Source organism: Anser cygnoides, chromosome 15, assembly GCF_040182565.1.
Source record: "Anser cygnoides isolate HZ-2024a breed goose chromosome 15, Taihu_goose_T2T_genome, whole genome shotgun sequence".
NCBI lineage: Eukaryota > Metazoa > Chordata > Aves > Anseriformes > Anatidae > Anser > Anser cygnoides.
In genome coordinates, this window is record NC_089887.1 from 17,267,998 (window position 1) to 17,286,396 (window position 18,399).

The following is an 18,399-nucleotide window of genomic DNA, read 5'->3' on the forward strand; positions in this document are numbered from 1 at the left end:
TCCTAGTGTCTTATCACCTACTCACTGACCATTGGAAAAATTCCAGTAATTTTTATGCTACAAAATGGTGATAGAAAAGCAACAGGAAAGTGAAAGAGATTGTAGCCAGAAGCCTGTGTCCTGATGTGGAAAAGGTTGGGAAAAGAAAAACATGATAACTTACTTTTTTCTTTTTTTTTGGAGAAAGACAGAATGAGCATATCTGGAAAATGCAATGAGGATCATTTGTTTACTTTAGCCAATGTGAGGAAAAGAAATCATACAGACATGTATTTTTCTTTCTGCAAGTGAGCTTACCCTGGCATGAGCCAAAATTATCTTAATTTGACACTTTCCAATGCTCTGTTCTCAGATGTTGCTTGTTTTCAACCTCATACAGCCAGTTGTTTAGACAACATCAGCATTTATGTAGCGAATGATCCATAACGCTGTTCTGTGCACATAGCTGCAATTTAAGTTATAAATGCCAGTAACCGTAAGTCTCAATATTTAAAGCAACAGCAAAGCACAAAGCACCTTCACAAATACCATTATAGAGGAAACTGCATAATCAGCAAGCCACCTAACACCGTGGAAAGCAATTTATTTCCATATATTTTACCTGACAGTCTGCCCTGCTCCCAGGTATTCTGAAGCCCCTAACGGGAGATCTGAAATTCTGATTAACTTCATCAGTTATAAAAGAAGGGAATCATCAATATATTTTCAAATACCAGTTCCTAAAATCTGAGGTAGCAGGAACCCCCCTAAAGCACCTGAACACAACAAACATACATGGAAAAAAGTACATCTGTTGCCACAAAGCAGAGAATTATTCCAAAAATATTTCAATTTTCTACAGAAATTGATTTTTGTCTAAAAGTGCACCAGTGCTGGACACACTAGCCAGCCAACTGCATGGCACTAAGAAAAAGGGGGGGGGGGGGGGGGGGGGGGGAGAGACTGTATAGTTTGAAAGCCTCTAGACTGACCTTGTCCCAGGAAGTTTAAAAAGAAGATTAAAAAAAAAGTAGGGAAATATAAAATGTCCTTAGAAGACAGGCATGCAGACTCGATGATACATCAACTTTGAGATACTACAGCCCAAACTCCCTTCTGTGAGCTGGGAAATGCCCTTTTAGAAAAGTTGCCCTATATGTGTATGCAAAGCTGCTTAACAATAGCAGAAAGTACTCAGCAGAGCAGCAGAATTATCCAAAATCCCAAGGCAAGGAATCCTGAAGACATAACAAGGTGGAAACTGGAGTTTTGAATCCTTTTGGTTTTCTCATATTCTTTCTGCACAAATAGACCTCTTTCATCAGTAATTTCTGGCGCTGTTTCACCTCAGCTCTCCGCCTCCATTACCCTGACTCACCCAATCTAGTTTCTCATCCTTCCTCTATTTGCTATTCTTAAATAAAAACAGGCTTGGCTTAAAGTCATAACAGTTCTGTCTGTCTTCTTGGGATTCCAGAAAATTCTTATTTCCTCCAATGCATCTTATTTTAACACAACTAACATCTTTTCTCTATATCGACAGAAAGAGTGCTGCTCCTCCTAACATCAAGGGACACACAATTTAGGTGGAGAGAGAGGTGTATTCTTTCTGAGCCACCCTTGTCTCTACCAGAAGCGAACTAACGCAACAAAGAAATAAATAAAACTAACTCTAAACACTAGGGTGATGGCCAAGCATAAAGGAGGAAAAGCAAACAGATGGGAGGAAGAGGAAGGCAGAAAAAAAAATAATAATAATGGGAGTGTTTGGAGGAAACCAGTGTCTGGAGAAAGAGATTTGCATATGAAATAGACTGGATATGAAAAACTCAATCTAAGAGCAAGCAAAGGAAACAAGTGTTTCTTTTACAGCTTCAGTACCAGTTCAATTTGTTATCACATAGTTAGGTGACAGAGCTTTACATTTTGCATCGGAAGCAGGGGAGTCATCCACAGCTTTTGCCAGAAACCAGACTGCACAACACCAAGTTTCAGCCTTTTGGCAGGTAACAGCTGAAATGCAGATCAAGAGAGGAGAGGTGAAAGGACAGCAAATGGATCAAAATAAAACAAAGAGGGCAGGGTTAGCTTATTTACTACAAAAGTAGTGTGACTATATAAAACAAAACAGACGATCCTAACAAAACTTGAGTAGAATAGAGGCAGTTTCCATAGTCTTTGCATCTGTTTTCATATGATGAATTTACAAACCTTATCTCGTCCCAGTTAGGTACTTCACATAACTCTGATGCTTCTGCCAACACAGTTTACCCAGAACTCTTAATTAGCCTCTCACACACATAAAAAAATAACATGCAATTTGTCTGGTAATTATATGTTTCTGTAACTCCTAAAAGCAACTCATTACAGGAATGTTGTGCGTTTGGAACAGATTACCTTAATTCTATTTTCTGTTCATCCAATTATAACTGTCGTTCCTAATTGTATTGTAAATTGTGTTGAGCTGGAAGGTGGCTATAAAATCCTTGCTCTTTCCTCTTTCATATTGTCTTTACATACGCAATGCATTTCCACTGGACACAAAATCAATGTAGTGAAAACAAAGCAATCCTATTGCAAGTCTAGTCACATGGAGAGACAAACTGGTAAACACAAATGTTTCAAACTTCTTATCGACAAAATTACAAACACCACCAAGAAAAGAAAACTAAAACAAAAGATGAGCATCTTCCCACCCAGCAATGCCTTGAATGAAACATCTATGGAAGTGACCTGCTCCGAGATGCACAAAAGACAGGTTCCAGGTAGCTGTGTGCAGCCAGCAGGGGCTGAGGAATGAACCCAGCAGCAGCGTTTGGCCTTGTCTTGTTTTCCTTTTTGGTGCAGCCGTGGGCTGCCTGTGACAGCGGAACAGCCCAGCCTACTGGCAAAATGAAATTACTTTCTCAGAATTATGATGGAGGCAGAAGACTCCAAACTGACTGATGGGTCATCTGGCAATGAAGGAGCTCCCCAGCAGAGCTCACTCAAAGCCCAACGTTAAGGTATACATAATGATATAGTTGAAAGGTCTACGGTCTCCTTGCTGACTTTCCCTTTCCTAATTAGGTCTGAAAAACCTACTTCATTCAGGCTACTTAAAGATGGACGTGCACGGTCCTTCTAGGAAAATACATTACCTTCAGCCAATCCAACACACCATACCACTACAACTTGTAGACTCCATCCTCAGGAGTAGGTAAATCAATGTAGTTCCACAAAAAATATTAAAGCATGAAGATGGCCTTTATTCTCTCACCCTTTCTCTCCACCTTCAGCAATGGGATCTGGAAGAAAGTAGGGAGGAGAACGTACATCTATACAAAAACAAACAAACAAAAAAAACCATAGCTTTCTCAAACCAGCACATGCCTAAATATGAAGCAACAGATGACTTTCAAGAAAAGTCATTTCAGATCTGTAGATAAAATATTACTATGTTTTAATCTATTCCCATACACATCCCTCCAATATGCTTCTTGGTGCATTACAGTCAGAAGTGACGTAAATCAGACCCAAAAAAAGGGGACAACCACAGCTCAGTACTTTTGCTTTGAATTTGCCCCATCCAAACACAGGTTAATCTTGCTAAACACTCTCCATCTGGTAAACATACAAGCAAATGCAAGTGTTTCACTGCTGCTGGTGCTCCAGAAGTTTAGGACCAGTTTAGGACCTCAGATACCTTGTTGGATTTCCTAGGTCAGTTTTAGTTCAGTCTCTGTGGCTGCTGTCAGGAAAGTAGGAATGGCTCTGACTGCAGCTTTCTAGATGGATGTGTTTGCGAATGAGTTCTACCCGCAGGTGAGGCTCAAGGAGTCGGTATACAAACCAAACCTCAGTCACAAATTTGGAACACCAACTGGTGCTTTTTCAAGAGGTTTACATCAGTGGCACAAGTTGATCAGGCAGCCCTGTGGGAACACTTGTCTGCCCACCTCGCCAGGCAGCCATGGACCCTTCATGCCGGAGCCCCAGGAGGTGTAGGACTTTCTCCAGAGGAACTGTGCTCTTCCTTAAGAGATCACTTCTACGGCTGGGGCCTTCTTCTCCTTCCATACACTCAGGCTTCTTTAACCTTCACATGTAAGGAAAGTACAGGGAAAAGAATGGGCTGGGTTGGTAAGGTGAGGTAAGATGTTAACTGCATGCCACATACAGGTTACAGCTGCTGAACTATCTGCAACTTGGCACAGCGTTTGCATGTCAGGAAAGAAAATAGTTTTTCTGTTGGTTGTTCAGATTTTATATTGCTGATCTTCTACACACTTCCATTTCATTGCTCTCTGCAACTTTCCACCTCCTAGCCAACCTTATTTCCAGTTCTGCTTTCACACAAAGCCTGCGAGTCTCAGCCTTTCTGTGACCCAGTATATGAAGCGTTACAATAGAGAAAGATGCAGACAGGGACCTCCTAGCATGGCTTCATTGAGTGTAAATACTTTAAAAATAAATTGCTAGCTGCTGTGCATTCACGCAGAAGCACACAGCCTTTTCCTTGAGTCTCTGGGGAGACACTCAGCTTTACCACGAGACCCCCAGGGGGGTCTCTGCCTTGAGAAGCAGGGGGGGTCTCGGTCAGAGGTGGAACGTGCAGCACAGATCAAGCTCTGCGATGACAGAATTAAATCACGTCCATTTCTTCTCAACTGTGCAGCTAGTTTACACACCTCAGTTGAAAACACAGGGTTTTTCTCCGAAGGACATTAAGTGTAAATCAAATATAAATAGCCAATGATGCCACTACAGTTCTACTTACTCCAGTAAAGTGCAGAAGAAAATATCTCAAGGATTTAAACGAACAATGTGGTGACAGATGGCATGGAGACAATCCACGCTGGGCTCCCTCAGTAAAATCCACACAACTTCACAGCTCCAGGAATGAGGGGAGGCAGAAGGGGGACGGGGGCTGGAGAAAAAAACACATGCAAAGCTGGCCCAGATGACCACAGATTTCTAACAAACTGTTGTGGACAGCAAAGATTCTCTGCTCAACTGCAAAAAGCTCTTCGTATCAGCACGGATGTCAGCAGGTCTATCAAGGATATCTTCCAAGAAAATCCAAAATTGTATAATTAATACAAAAATCTTAAAGAAATTATTCACATTAAACTGTTAGTTCAAGAAGGTGACAAATCTAAAATGCTATTAAACTGTCTGTTCAAATAATCTAATCAAGCTCTCAAAAATAATTAATAGAAAAGACACAAAATGGCTTTGACATGATACCAATACCCTTCTGTTCACTGCATAGTTTTATTAGGATGAATATTTTCAGGCATGTTCTCTGGATATATTCTGATTACCAGAAGTGTCTTATGTGCTTTAGAATCGCCCCATTATTATTTTGTATCTTAAAGGAAATCGTCTTGGGTTTTATGTTTGAGAATGCCCTTGGAAAAAAAAAATAATAAAATAAGATGCCACCAAGAATGCCTGCAAGCAGAAAATTATGCTGAAGGTCTGGTGTCCTACTTTTACAGCTTGGGAGTCTGCTGTGTTGTAATTTCCTATATGCAGGCAATAGTTTGGATAGCACGGATGATCTACAACATCAACTTACTAGCAGTTTTAAGACGTTACTGCTCAAAACATACTGAGGCACTTATGGATTTCTATTTCCAAGAACGGGCAGTTGGAAGAGAAAGAAAATGGTACCTTTGAGATGAAAATATATTACTCTCACTGCGAATGACTACATCTCAATGAAACCAACATGCCACTCTCCTCAATAAGAGCTGTTTATAGGATCCCATCCTGCATCCTGGGCTCAGCTGCAGCAGCGTAAACTCCAACAAGCCAAAAATAGGAAATTTGCCCATGCCTGAGCTACTTCAAAAAGCAGGTAAACTCTAGGATGTGGTATTATGCAAAAGATTTCTACTTTTCTACAATTTGCTTCTTAGTGACAGAAACTCCTGATCTCTTCAAACCTATCTTCCTTCTACTTGGACTAATTACACCAAATTTGTCTCCATCTCCAAGAGGGACAGTTCAAGTTTACTCCCATGATATTCCAGGAAATCAGCCATGCTTTCTTTCATCAAATTAAGAAGGGGACTTTTGTGAGGACCAGAACAAGGAAAATACAATCGTCTCAGAAACAGGTAGGGAAATCCCATAAAACTTAGTGAACAGCGGGAGAGAAAGAGAGCAAGAAAGCAAGGCACATTCCATGAATATAACACTCCTCCAAGCTCTGAGACAGAGCTCAATGCAGTGAACGCCGCGGCTCTCGCTACTGAACTTCACTTTCTTGTAGCAATGACAGCCCACGAATAGCAATGTACAGCAGCAGGCTGCATCGTAACCACCCTGTGCTCCCAGAGTGCTGGCTCCACATAAAGAAAAGCACAAGAAATTGTATCCACTCCGTACGCCTCAGGAAGACAGATTTCAAGCATGTTTTAACCATTTTATTACAATGGTCCAGGTGCCTGTGCATAAAAGGTACACCTGCAGATTACGAGCCCAGTTCTAAAAATCTTTACTGATGTGCAAGACAACTCTTTTTAAAATACATACAGACTGATTTTTTATGTGTATGGTCAAGTAAACACAGATTCACAAGAGATCAGTGCTTCATTTTTGTTCCAGTTCAAAATACAAACAAGAATTTCTGAAAGTTATGCTTCCCACAGCAGCATTAGTACAGGACAAAAGAAGGAAAATCCAATTCCCCTGCTCCTTTACAGGAGGCAGAAGCTGGAAGTATTACTTGCATGCAGTGGAGCAGCACAAGGTACCTAGACGTGAAACGCCAATTAAATTAATATAGGTATTTTTGCACTAAAACGTTTAACTACAGTTTAATCTTCCAATCTTCTGCAATACTAACCAAATCCAAAATTATTAACATGCTCAGGAGCATAGTGCCATATTCATGCTAATACAATTATCAGTAAGGGTAGAATGAGATGTTACAAAACTTAAATTTATTTTTTTCTGTAAAAATATGGGACTGCTTTTACAATGAGTTAGAAAAAGATCTACGTAACTCACATGGAAGGCATACAAAGCACATGCCATGAATTATGATATCCAAAGCGATTCTACAATAAAAAAGAAACCCAACATCCCCCCGCTTCTTTGCCACAATTTTTAAAGCATAAGAATCGAAGCACTCATACGCACAGTACTAATGTGACATGTAGCTTTTGAACTTTCTTTTTTTTTAAATAATGGCCACTGCGCTATGAGGATACATGACAAAAACTAAACTTTGTAAGGCATGTAGAAACTTAAGAGCAGTGGACAAAGTTATAGGTGAAGCAGGGAACAAACTGCCAGTACCAGAGCCAGGAGTCTAGGTGTGCTCTATTCCCAGCAGCAAGGCTGTGGTTAGATCCTGGTTTGCACAAGTGCCGTGTGGTCTTTGGATCTCAGGAACGAGGGAAAACAAAGCAGCCCCAGCTTGTTTCTACAGCAAGCTAGAAACAACAGGTAATGCAGAAGTCTGAAAGTACTTCATCAAAACACCTGAAAAATATCCTCTGAAAGAACGAACAAGGCTTTAAAAGTTCATTTTCCCTCAGTATTTATTCACAGAAGGTGCCTCGCTAAATACCCATGGTAGTCCAGGAGGCAGGGGCCTGCAGCAGGGTGGAACAGGAGCCAGCAGTGGGGTGGAACGGGAGCCAGCAGTGCGCCCTTTCGGTGACAAAGCCCCACATGCACCAAGCTGTGCTGTCAGGAGCCCAGCCAGCTGCTCGGGAACGGGGATTATCCCCTCTGTGGGACTCACGATGCCATTGCTGGAGTCCTGCACCCAGTTCTGGGACCCCCTGTACAAGACACCAGCACCTCTGAGTGAGTCCAAAGGACCAGAGCACGTGAGGTTGCAAGGAAAGGTGGAGGGCACTGGTTTGTACCCAGGGATGGGATGAGTACGGACAGGTGTAATTGCAGCCTAAACTAAACAGAGTTCGGCTTGGAGATTCATCGCAAAAAAACAAGAGGTTGTGCTCATGGTGCAGAGGGAAATCCTAATGAGATACAACAAAAATATTTGCATGGTGACAGAGCTGAAATGCTGAAACAGATTGCCTGGAAAGGCTGCTGTGTCAAAGTGCAAGCGGATACTCACAACTTGACTGGAGGGGTCCCTGACCGGTCCGACCCCAGGCGCTGAGCTAGGGTTGGCTCGGACACCTCCAGATATCCTTCTAACGTCAGCTATTGTGTGGTTCTGGCTTCACTGCTATGGAAGGGGATGAGGAGGGATACAAAAAGGAAAGCTGAAGGTGGTGGTAGACACAAAATGGATTTTGTACTAGGCAATTAAGGAAAGTGTTAATTGCCAATGTTAATTTATGAGCACAGAGAATAACAAAGAATGATAATTTATTCATCCGTAGCACTTTTGGAAAAAGATTTGTTTTGTTTAACATTTCTAGAGCTCTCTCAAGAAGCTTCACTTTGCAATAGCCCTAATGGAGGATTACCCTCACCTTTTGTGCTGCCCAGCTATGCGTTATGACTCACAGTACCTTCACAGCACTAAAATGCCTCAAGTTTTTATGTCTTTCAGAAAGGTTTCTAATGTGAAATTAGACTCAATTTTGCAGCATGCAAAAGATGCTCAGTACTCCTGGATGTGTTTATGATACATATGGGCCTCTTCCCACTTCTGAAAGAAACCAATTTTTCATTATTGTCACAGAACTAACCATGATGTTCTGTTTTAGAAAGGTATCGTGATTACAATCATTATAATGACGGCATGTGGTGAAACAAACGTAACTAAGTTTAAAACCAAATGCTCAAGTCAGGAAACAGTTCCTAAGCAGTGTTTGGTTTGAGATCTCTCATATTTCAACAGACACAAGATGAATAAACAGCCAGTCTGTTTGCAGCATCCTCCAAGGGCTGCTGATGCACAGCAAGTTGGCACAGGCGCCCCAGACACGATTCTCATCTTGTTTCAGCCGACTGTCTCACATCTGAGCATGCCTGGAGCCCATGGCAGAACAGGGGCCCAAAGCCAAGGAGCAGCTCGCTGGCAGAGGAGTCGGTGCCAGCAGCAGGTGATGCAGCCGGCAGGAGGCAGAGCGCGTGGCACGGCCCAAAGGGCACCCCCAGCCGGCTCACGTAGGTACCCTGCATCCTTACCTGTCCCGCTGCTTTATTGGTAGGGTTTTGACAGCAGATGTCAGGTCAAGGCAGGGTCAGAAGCCTTTACATTCCTGTCCTAATACTCATAGTCTATATGAAGCAATTTATTTCCAACATATTTGACTGGTACAGCCAAACGGGAACCAAACCAAAGCCGAGTAGTGGCCACTGAGAGGCAGGCTAAGCTACGCACCCTGCACAGCTAAGGTTGGCAGCGGGACTCAGTACTTCAGAAGCTGTACGTCCTGCAATAATCACTGCATGCTCCATGTGTGTGCACAGCTCATGTTTATAAACCTAGAATAACCTGTTTTTTTCTAGGGATGGTTCTTTGTACGGGGTTCACATTGCCATGGTGTTTGTTAATACAGAAAGCGGTGAGCTTTTCTATCCAGAGTCATTCCAGCGAAGCACACAGCCTTATAGACAATGACTTCTCGTTCGCATCCCTCCAGCCCAGCTCACGTTTAGGACAGTTAGGCATCATATAACTACCTGGCGCGGAGTTCACTGAATCGTTACGTCGCCTTTGTGTCAGCCGTGCTTGTAGACTACAAATGAGCAGATACAACACATGGACACTCATTTAGTTGTAAAAGACATCTAAAACACAGTACCAGCATGATTCCACAGAGAAGGAAAACTAATAGAGCCACACAATAAGCATGTAAATTAAACGGCCTTGTTAGAGTGCCACAGGCAGGAACTTCATCCACAAGCAAGACTGGGACCAAGCACCTGTTTTTCCATATCCAGCGATCTCAATGTGAGAGACAAAAGAGTTTGTAAATTTGTATCAACTTTATAATTTAAACCAGCATCCATGTGTTTCAGCTGAAATCCTGACGCTGACTTGGCAGACAGATTTTACATTGGCAGTTTCATCTCCTCTGCCTTTATGACAGCACTGTGAATTCCACCCTTGACTCGCAGGAATTCATTCCCAAATGAACAGTTAATTGAGTGACACATGCAAGTCTTATTACTGCAGTGTTCCAAGCCCAGTTACAAGATATAATGTGCATTGGAAAACCACATTTAAAAATTAAGGCAATTTTAGTTAAATGAAGAAACAATATCTTCAGCCAATTCAAGCTGCTAGAGACATCTCTGTTAGATTGTCTTAACACACAAGAGAATGATTTTGATTTCCTAAATGGGAATCTTAGAAGCCGAGTTTCAGCACAAAGATGTTTTATTATCATACTGTGATAACCTAAAATCAGTGTCATAATAACGACAATATTAGCATACAGCGGAAACCCTGTTAACTTCCTGGAACAGGAGAAAATATGATTTATTTGATGTTCTAGTGGCTTCTACATAAAAGTAAAAAAATCAGCATCGGTAACATCCTGCATTCAGCTACTGAGCATGAAGTTGATGCTGTACGAATTTCTGCCTGAGTTTTATCACTCAACACTCACTAGGATCTTCAGTTTCAAGAGTTTTTATGCTGGAATAGGAAGCTGAGTGAAATATATATCACATAAAATTCCCAAATATACATAAAGCTAACTTTGGAAAGACGAGAAAATCCGTGTAGCAATTTAAAAGCTAAATGAAGTAACTGTCTCTGTTACTTGGTCACTGCATTTACACTTAAGATAGTAGCATTGAATGGAAAGCTCTCTCCATACCAATCAAGCTGTCAAGCCCATTGTTATAGAATCTCTGCTATAATTCAGAATCTATTATTGTCGCCATTGCATAACAAGTTCTAAAAGAAGGTAATTTAAAACACTAAGAGACACTGGATCCCTTTAATCCCAATGAAAAAGTTTTTCCCAGAGAGAAGAGGTCTCAAAAGTTTGATACTGATTCCTCAGCTGTAACTAATCATTGCATCTTCCCTGCTTCTTTTTCCCCCAGGTTATGAAACAACCTGTCTGGACCACTTCATTTTTAGACAGATTCAGAGAGGTCTTAAAGTGCTATTCAAAAACTATCTATAAGGAATAACAATATTTAGTGAATAAGGAACCCTAAAGGGTACAAGTATTAGGAAATAAGTTACAATCAACATTGAGTGTAATGTGTGCAATATAAGCCTGGTATGCAGGAAAACCAATAAACCATTTCTCACTCCCAAGCTCCCTCTTTTACACAGCACATACTCCTCAGCATCGGCAGGAGCTCCTCACAGACTTTCAGGCCAAGCAGCTGTCCATGCCAGAAAGCTTAGTCCTGCAAGGTGCTAAGAACCTACTGCTTCAGAAACAGCAGTGATCGCTTTACAAAATCAAATCTGCAGTGCCAGATTTATCTTCTTTTTTTTTTTTTTAATTGTTACAGTATTAAGGCAGATGAGCTGCATACGTGAGTCACTTCTGTCTGTCGTCCCACAGACTTACAGAGAGAGGATTACACAAAGAAATGTTTCCCGACAAAACAGTTTGTCATTACCTCCAGACTTCTGACAATGCCGTTGTGGATTTTCATGAGCTATAGTAGGAAATTAGAAGTATCCACATAGTGAAAATCTAATTCAATAAATACAATGAATATAAGGTCTGGTTCAAGTTTGCAAGACCACTTAAATCATAGACCATAGTGGATCACAAAACGCCAGCCTAATATAAATGTCCTCTAACTTCTATTGTCCTTAAAAACATTCAGGTCTATAGCTTGCTAGCTCTTATGAGCATGGCAGAATAGTATCTGATTATAATTTTATAATTATAGTTTATCCCAAAAATCATTTTATTGACCTATTTTGTTGTTTACAGCCATACGGCACATTTGCTAATAAAAGTTTTAAGTTGATCAGCATTCAGTTTAGTGAAGAGTAAAGTTTAATCAGAACTGCCTTTACAGCAGAAGGAAAACTGAGTTTCAAGCATGAACCCCAAAATATTTCAGAATATTTGATGAGTAGTCAATGAGTACACTGCTCTGTATATTTCTTTTTTTCTTCTTTCTTAAAGTATATATAATTACAGGCATCCTGTTTGAACTGCTTGTGGTGATTATTCACAATAGAAATCAACACAGTGAAGTACTTTAGACTAGCAAAAGGTTTGAATAATTTTCCTACCTTATCTGCCATTATCATGGAGGCCCCACCATGAATTCCAAGAATTGGAATAGAAGTCTGCGACGAAATAAAATCCAAAATCTGAGCTACCGCCTCCTGATCAGTATCATCTCCAAAAACCACTCCATGGATCTTGGTGCCGGACATCAAGTCGCAAACATGTGTTATGATGCTTTTAGGGTCAGTCTGGTTCACCAGAAGGGTCACTACATTGACATCAACAGTCAGGTCTGCTGACATTTCCCTGGTCCAGAGACCTCTGATATCTCTCTCTGTGATATACTTGGTCCTTCCCAGAATCACTGCAATGTTCAGGATGGGATAACTCTTCTCTGCTCCATGAACAAGATCCAGGGGTGCCAGAAGAGCTTGGAGTACCAGGAGAGCACAGCCAATTTTCCTCATCTTTGCCAGCTTTATCCCCTGTAAAACTGATCACATCGTATGAGAAAAATAGAGAGGAAAAAAAATATGTACTGTGTATCTCCAACAAAGGTTTTAAATAGAAAGATTCTGGATACAATGCAAACTTTAGCAGCTTTTTATAACTTGTTCTTCATCTTAGTTTCAATTCAAGCCTCTTACATTCCCTCAGAAAGTTGACTTGCCAATGATAGGTAGTGTTACAACTGGTCTCCCGCAGGCAAGGCAGAAAACGAAGCACAAGTTCAGAAGACAGACCCATTAAAATTATTCCTGGATGGCTAACAAAATTAGAACGGCAGAAATCATTAAAAAAAGACATTGCCATCCTTCTTTTTAACCTTGCTCTCCTAAAACGGGTAAAAAATTGAAGTCTATTTTCCTTTGTTGCAAACGTCTATTTAAAACTTAGTCCCGGTCTAATAGGAAGAAGTGCTTTAGCTTATAATGATAGAAGTAAGCCAGGGTCTGCTGGAAACCCCAGTCCACATACTCCGTACATCTCACGGCATCCCAGAAACGTGCTGTTTTATTTCTGGAGCTCTCTCCTAGGCAGCTGCTGCTCACGCACAGTCTAACTGCGTTTCTGGAACAGGTTCAGAAGCATGATATTCTCTCTTAATTCTTCTCCCTCCTCTGACACAGCGTTCACTTGAGCATCTCAGAACTGCTGATCTCAGATGCGAAGTTGTTGCTGGTGCTGAAGGGGAGGGTGTTCCACGAACGAGCATCGCTGCATCGGTTTACTTCATCTCTTCACTGAATCCCTGTAGGGGTCTGAATACGGAGAGAGAGTAGGACGGGGAGAGAGGTGAGCCACAGAAGTGCTCTGAACTAGCTGAAGGAGGGAGCGGCGGTCTAACTGCAGATATCCCTCTGCTGCTGCGCCCCGAGGGGTTTCCACCCCCGTAACCGCGAGCGGCAGGAGGGGACTCCCCGAGCCGCGTACAGCCCGGCTCGCCGCAGAGCATTGCGCAGCCGCCACTGGGGGACAGTCGGGGCTGGCGCCCCCGGATCCCCCCTCCCCGTGTCTCCCCGAGCCCCCCAGCCCCCAGCCCGGGCGCCCCCGGGCGGAGGCGCAGCGAGAAGATGGCGCCGCCTGGCGGCCCCGCGCCTCGGCACACGGAGCGGCGGCGGGGCGGGGGCCTCGGGGGCGGCCCCCGGCATGGGGTCGGGGGCTGGGGGAGAAGACCCCCTGCCAGGCTGGGAGCTGGCGGGGCGCGGGGACCCGGGCGCGCTCCGGGAGCGACCAGAGGGAAAAGTTGCCCTGGGAACCCCCGGACTCCCCCCGAGAAGCCCCCAGGCCCCCTCCCGGGAGCTTCCCCGTTAGGATCCGTCCAAGCACGGTCCGGGAAGAGCGGGATCGGCTGCGGACAGGATCCCTTCGCGATCCGGTGCCGCTCCCGCTCCATCAGCACCGACCCTGGGGGAGCCACGCGAGGAGGTCACTCCAGCGAAAGCTCGGATCGCTTCGGATTTTCGCCGGTGGCCGCGGGGCCACTGCTGGTAGCGGCCCCGGCTGAGGCAGGGCGAGGGGCGCCCGGGGGCTGCCCCTCACGGCCGGCCGGGATCCCGCAGCGAGGCCCGCACCAGCCCCCGGTGCACTCACCGCCGCCTCCGCTCCGCTCTCCTGCTCGTGCCGCTCATCACAGCGGGTCCCTCCTCAAGCAGCCCGGTGGAAAACGGGGTCCCCGCTGCTCGGGCGGCCGCCCGCAACTCGTGCCCGCCGCAGGAACCGCGAGGCCGGCAGCTCCGCGCCGCCCGCATCGTCAAGTTTTAGCAGAGCCAGCGCAACTGAGATTCGCTCTTTACTTTTGGCAGCAAGCGTTTAGGCATCTTCATGGCTTCTTCTTTTTTTTTTTTTTTTTTTTGTTATCCTGCCTTTTTAGCTTTTTTCTTTATTTATTATTTTTCTTGCTGTTCAAAGGGCAGTTGCAATATTGCTGCGGCAGTTCCCCGGGGCGGCACCTCGGAGCCCCAGGTCGTCTCAGCCTCTTGCGAGCGCCGGGGACGGGCAGCGGCGCCTCCCGAAGGCGCCGCGGGAGCCACCCGGCGGCCGATCCGCTCCGCTCCGCTCCGCCGCCCCCAGCCCGCCGCCCCCCTCGTCAGAGCGAGCCGAATCGCGGCTACTTTGAAGGCTCCCCCCCGCCGCCACCACCTCCCCGTTCTGCTTCTGCCGGCACCAGCGAATGAGTCAGAGCCAGGCGATCGGGGGAGGAGGTGTCGGATCTGGGGAGCAGCGACAGCACGGGGTTTGGGGCAGAACAGCGGCGAACTTGAGCGCCCGTCCCACGTTAACAGCCCCTGAGAAAGGTCGGTGGCCCAGGAAAGCCCCCGAATGTTCTCCTTTCCCGTGCTGCAGGGGCTGTCAACCAGAAATCCCTGCCATGGGCTGAGGGGAATGAGCGTGGAGCTGCAGTTTCCACACTGAAACCAACTCTAAAAGCTCCAGACTGCAACCAAATATCACAAAAACACTCCAGAGAAGCTGGCTCCATCTGAGCATCCCTGCTGCTCTATGACAGTTGGGCACCCCCCTTCCCAAGGCACCGTGGCCCCGTTTCTCCAGCTCCCCCTCTCCTGGCACTGCCCAGGTGTCAGACCCGTCCCAGGTGTCAGACCCACACAGGTGTTTCACGGCCCCTGCCCGCACCGCACACCCTTCACACCACCACTGCCTTCCTCCTCCCTCGCTCCACTGCTTTCCCCTTCCCACCGCCCTGCTCCAGCTGCCACAACTTATTTGGTTTTGCACGAATGAGTATACCAGCTAACTACCACAGAGGTGATGTCTTTGTGCTCAGTCCTTTACAGCCACACGCACTTCTAAGCTAAACACTTCGGAGTAGGGCCACGCAGACCCCCTAAGCAAGGCACATATGCAGAGGAAAAATTTGGGGACAATCAGGAAAAATCCAAGTGGCCTCTCGCTGAAGTTTGCTTCTCACTGTATTAAGCACACACCACTGAGCTTGGTCCCTAAGACACTTAATGCACCAGTCTTACTGCTCTTGACAATCTTGTCATAAAAGTCCCCAGTAGGTCTATGCCTTTTTTTTTTTTTTGAAAGATCTTGTCTCCTAACTTATTTAGAGATGACTTCCTTAGACATTGCATTAGTCCTTGAAGCAAAGCAATTAAGCAGCTACAACTGTACCAGTTTTTAAAGTTTGATGTTTAAATGCATCCTTGCATTTCACCCTTGATGCACGCCTCTCTCCTGTAAATATTACAGCAATGTTTGTCGCACTTACTGGAGATGAGGCTGCATCCCCAGCCCGGTGTAAAAGTTATTCCAGTGTTATCATTCAGCTGCAGATTTATTAAAGCAGCAGCAAAACCAGGGATTCAAGACCATAAGTATCCTGAATGCAAGTTAAATTCACAATGGGGAAACATGGCTCTAACATTAGCATACCTTTAAAACACCAAAAAATGGCATGGTGTCTTTGGAAAACAATAAGCACATGTGTTGTGTATAATACGTGTCCTGAATTTGGTGGTTTGAAAGACCAATAAAAGAAATAGTCAAGGTGGTGGGGTGGGATTTTTGGTTGTCTTTTTTTTTTTTTTTAAACTCTAATAGAGCTATGTGACTTTCATGAATCAAAGTTTAGATATACTTTGGCATCATTTCAAATATTTTCCTTAATTATTTTTACAAAACCTTTATAACCCAATAACTGAAGTACCAAATTAAAGAAGCCCAAATTAATTTATGAATTAGAATTAAAGTAAAACATGATTAAAAGTTTGTTCAAACACAGAGACCAACCTTGGCAGTTCACAGGCAGTTCATAGGCTTTCCAAAAGCCTCACTGAATTCAAGTAGATTACTGCCTACAGAGTTGAGTAAATGCTGCAGAATTAGACTGCTATTATAATAGACATCCTTAGTCCATTTCTAGGCATTTTTGCACAGTTTAATTTAAGATTAAAGAGAGGAGCTGCAAACATGGTAAGACATCAACTTCACTCAGTAGAAACAAGAAAGCACAATTTGCATTTAAGTGTCTGTAAGTCACCCTTGTAATTTACGTGTAAAAAGGGAACAGACACTTTAAAAGCAATAGAACAAACACTAACATCCCTGCACTTGGGAGATTAAGTTGCAAATTTAGTATTTTCATGGGGATTTATTCTGAAAGGCAGATGGATTGAAACGTATGTTATTGCCTTCCTCCCAGCAACAGCTGCATGCCCATCTAAAAGAAGCCACAACCTAACTTCTTGAAGTTAGGACTCCTGCCCTTCTGAGAAGGGTTTCCAGCTGGGGTTTCTCTGCCTTCTGCCCACTTCACAAACCCTTAAAAGTCAAGCCTTTCCCCCACAGCAACGTTAAATTACAAAAGGTTTCCCATTTTCACAAATTGCCTCTTTCAGAGTACTCTTGTCAATAGAAGGGAGCAGCTAAATTGTCAGGTACAAGAAATAACTCCAAAGGGGGCAGAAGAGGCAGTGGGGACTCATGGTCTGCCACAAGGGCCACTTCTGTCTCTTGCTGACCTCATTAATGCCATTGTGCCTGTTACTTTCTCTCCATTTGCTTTACTTGACTATCTGTAAAATACTTCCCTCAGAGACAAACTAAAAGCCAAGTTTTACCCCCAGATTCAGGAAAACATAATTTTTCTCTCACTCCTGGATAGAGGAGCATTACACAAAGTAATTATGGTCACCCTTTTAAAAAGGTAATTGTTCTCTTGTAATGACACTCAAGTCAGGCAAGAAAAATACTTCAACACATTGGGAATGGAATGGCAATAATTGGATGTCAACAGAGGCTAGTTTGCGGCACAAATTTAAGCCGTGATTCAAGATTTCTCAAAAACAAACTGCAGATCCACCCAGTAATTCTTGCTGCTTGGAAGAACCATTCTGAAAAACTCCATTAGTTTGGTGAAACAAAAAGGTAGAAAGAGATTACCTGTATCTGGCTAGGTTCAGGGAGAGAGACTTACCTGGAATTTATTCCGCCTTTAAAATCATCTCTAGTTCCAGCAGTAACTCTTCTTATATTTAGGGGATATTGCTGCAACCAGTAAGAAAAGTATTTACCTGTGTCTTATGTGCTACAAATATCTGAAGTCCCCCTACCCTGAGAAAACTTCCACAGCAAGAACTGAAAGCGACATTGATGCAAAACCATTTTTCGGTGCCACACAGGATCAAGTCTGAAATGAAATCACTCGACTCAGCAAAAATGTAATGCAGAGCAAACAAGCATACAATAGCAACCTTATTTTGGGGTGGGCTGCAAAGTTACAGGCATATTAAATGAACTGTAAAAGTAAAAATAGGGAAAAAATCGATTGTTTTCAGGCTTACTAAAACATTTGGTCAGAGATTGGCCCTCTTATTGGAAACTGGCTTAGCTCCTCATTTGGCAATGTCCTTTCTTGTACAATTCACCGAGTCATGCATGAAATGATGGCCTTAAGTTACTCCCAGTTCGGCAGAGGACATGAGCCTGCTGCCACAGCAAAAGGAGGCGACATCGCTGAGCGGAGCCAAGGTTTGCTACAGCATCTGGGGGCTGAGCAACCCGCCCCAGCAGGGAGCAGCCCAGACAGAGGTGCTTATTCCCACCTCACCCCAGCTACCAAAGAGTTAGCGGAGATTGGCCAGCACTGTGCCCAGGGAGCTATTTGAAGTTCACCAGCAGTGTGTCTTTGCCTCTTTTGTAATTATTTTTCCATACCAAATCAATCTTCAGCTTGATTTCTAAACTGCTGTGCAATTCTCAGAAGGCAGACTGTTTCTCTGGGAAATCACTGAATTAGTCAGATGTAGTGCAGGGTCAAGCCAGAATTCCGTTGTGAACCCTGTACCTTTTAATTAAAGCT

General features: G+C 43.9%; 1 protein-coding gene across 2 annotated transcripts in view; it reads right to left on the bottom strand.

Annotated features, from left to right (window-relative positions):
• The window catches only part of GRIN2A (glutamate ionotropic receptor NMDA type subunit 2A), a 191,568-nt gene extending 177,266 nt beyond the window's left edge, over positions 1–14,302 (bottom strand). For both annotated transcript variants that reach the window (XM_066977466.1, XM_066977465.1), the window contains exons 1-2: positions 14,163–14,302; positions 12,131–13,330 (exon numbers count right to left, since the gene is read on the bottom strand). In XM_066977466.1, coding sequence (XP_066833567.1) covers positions 12,131–12,535 — 405 coding nt within the window. In that variant the 5' untranslated portion in view covers positions 12,536–13,330; positions 14,163–14,302. The remainder of the gene's footprint in view (positions 1–12,130; positions 13,331–14,162) is intronic.
• Between the last annotated feature and the right edge of the window lie 4,097 nt (positions 14,303–18,399).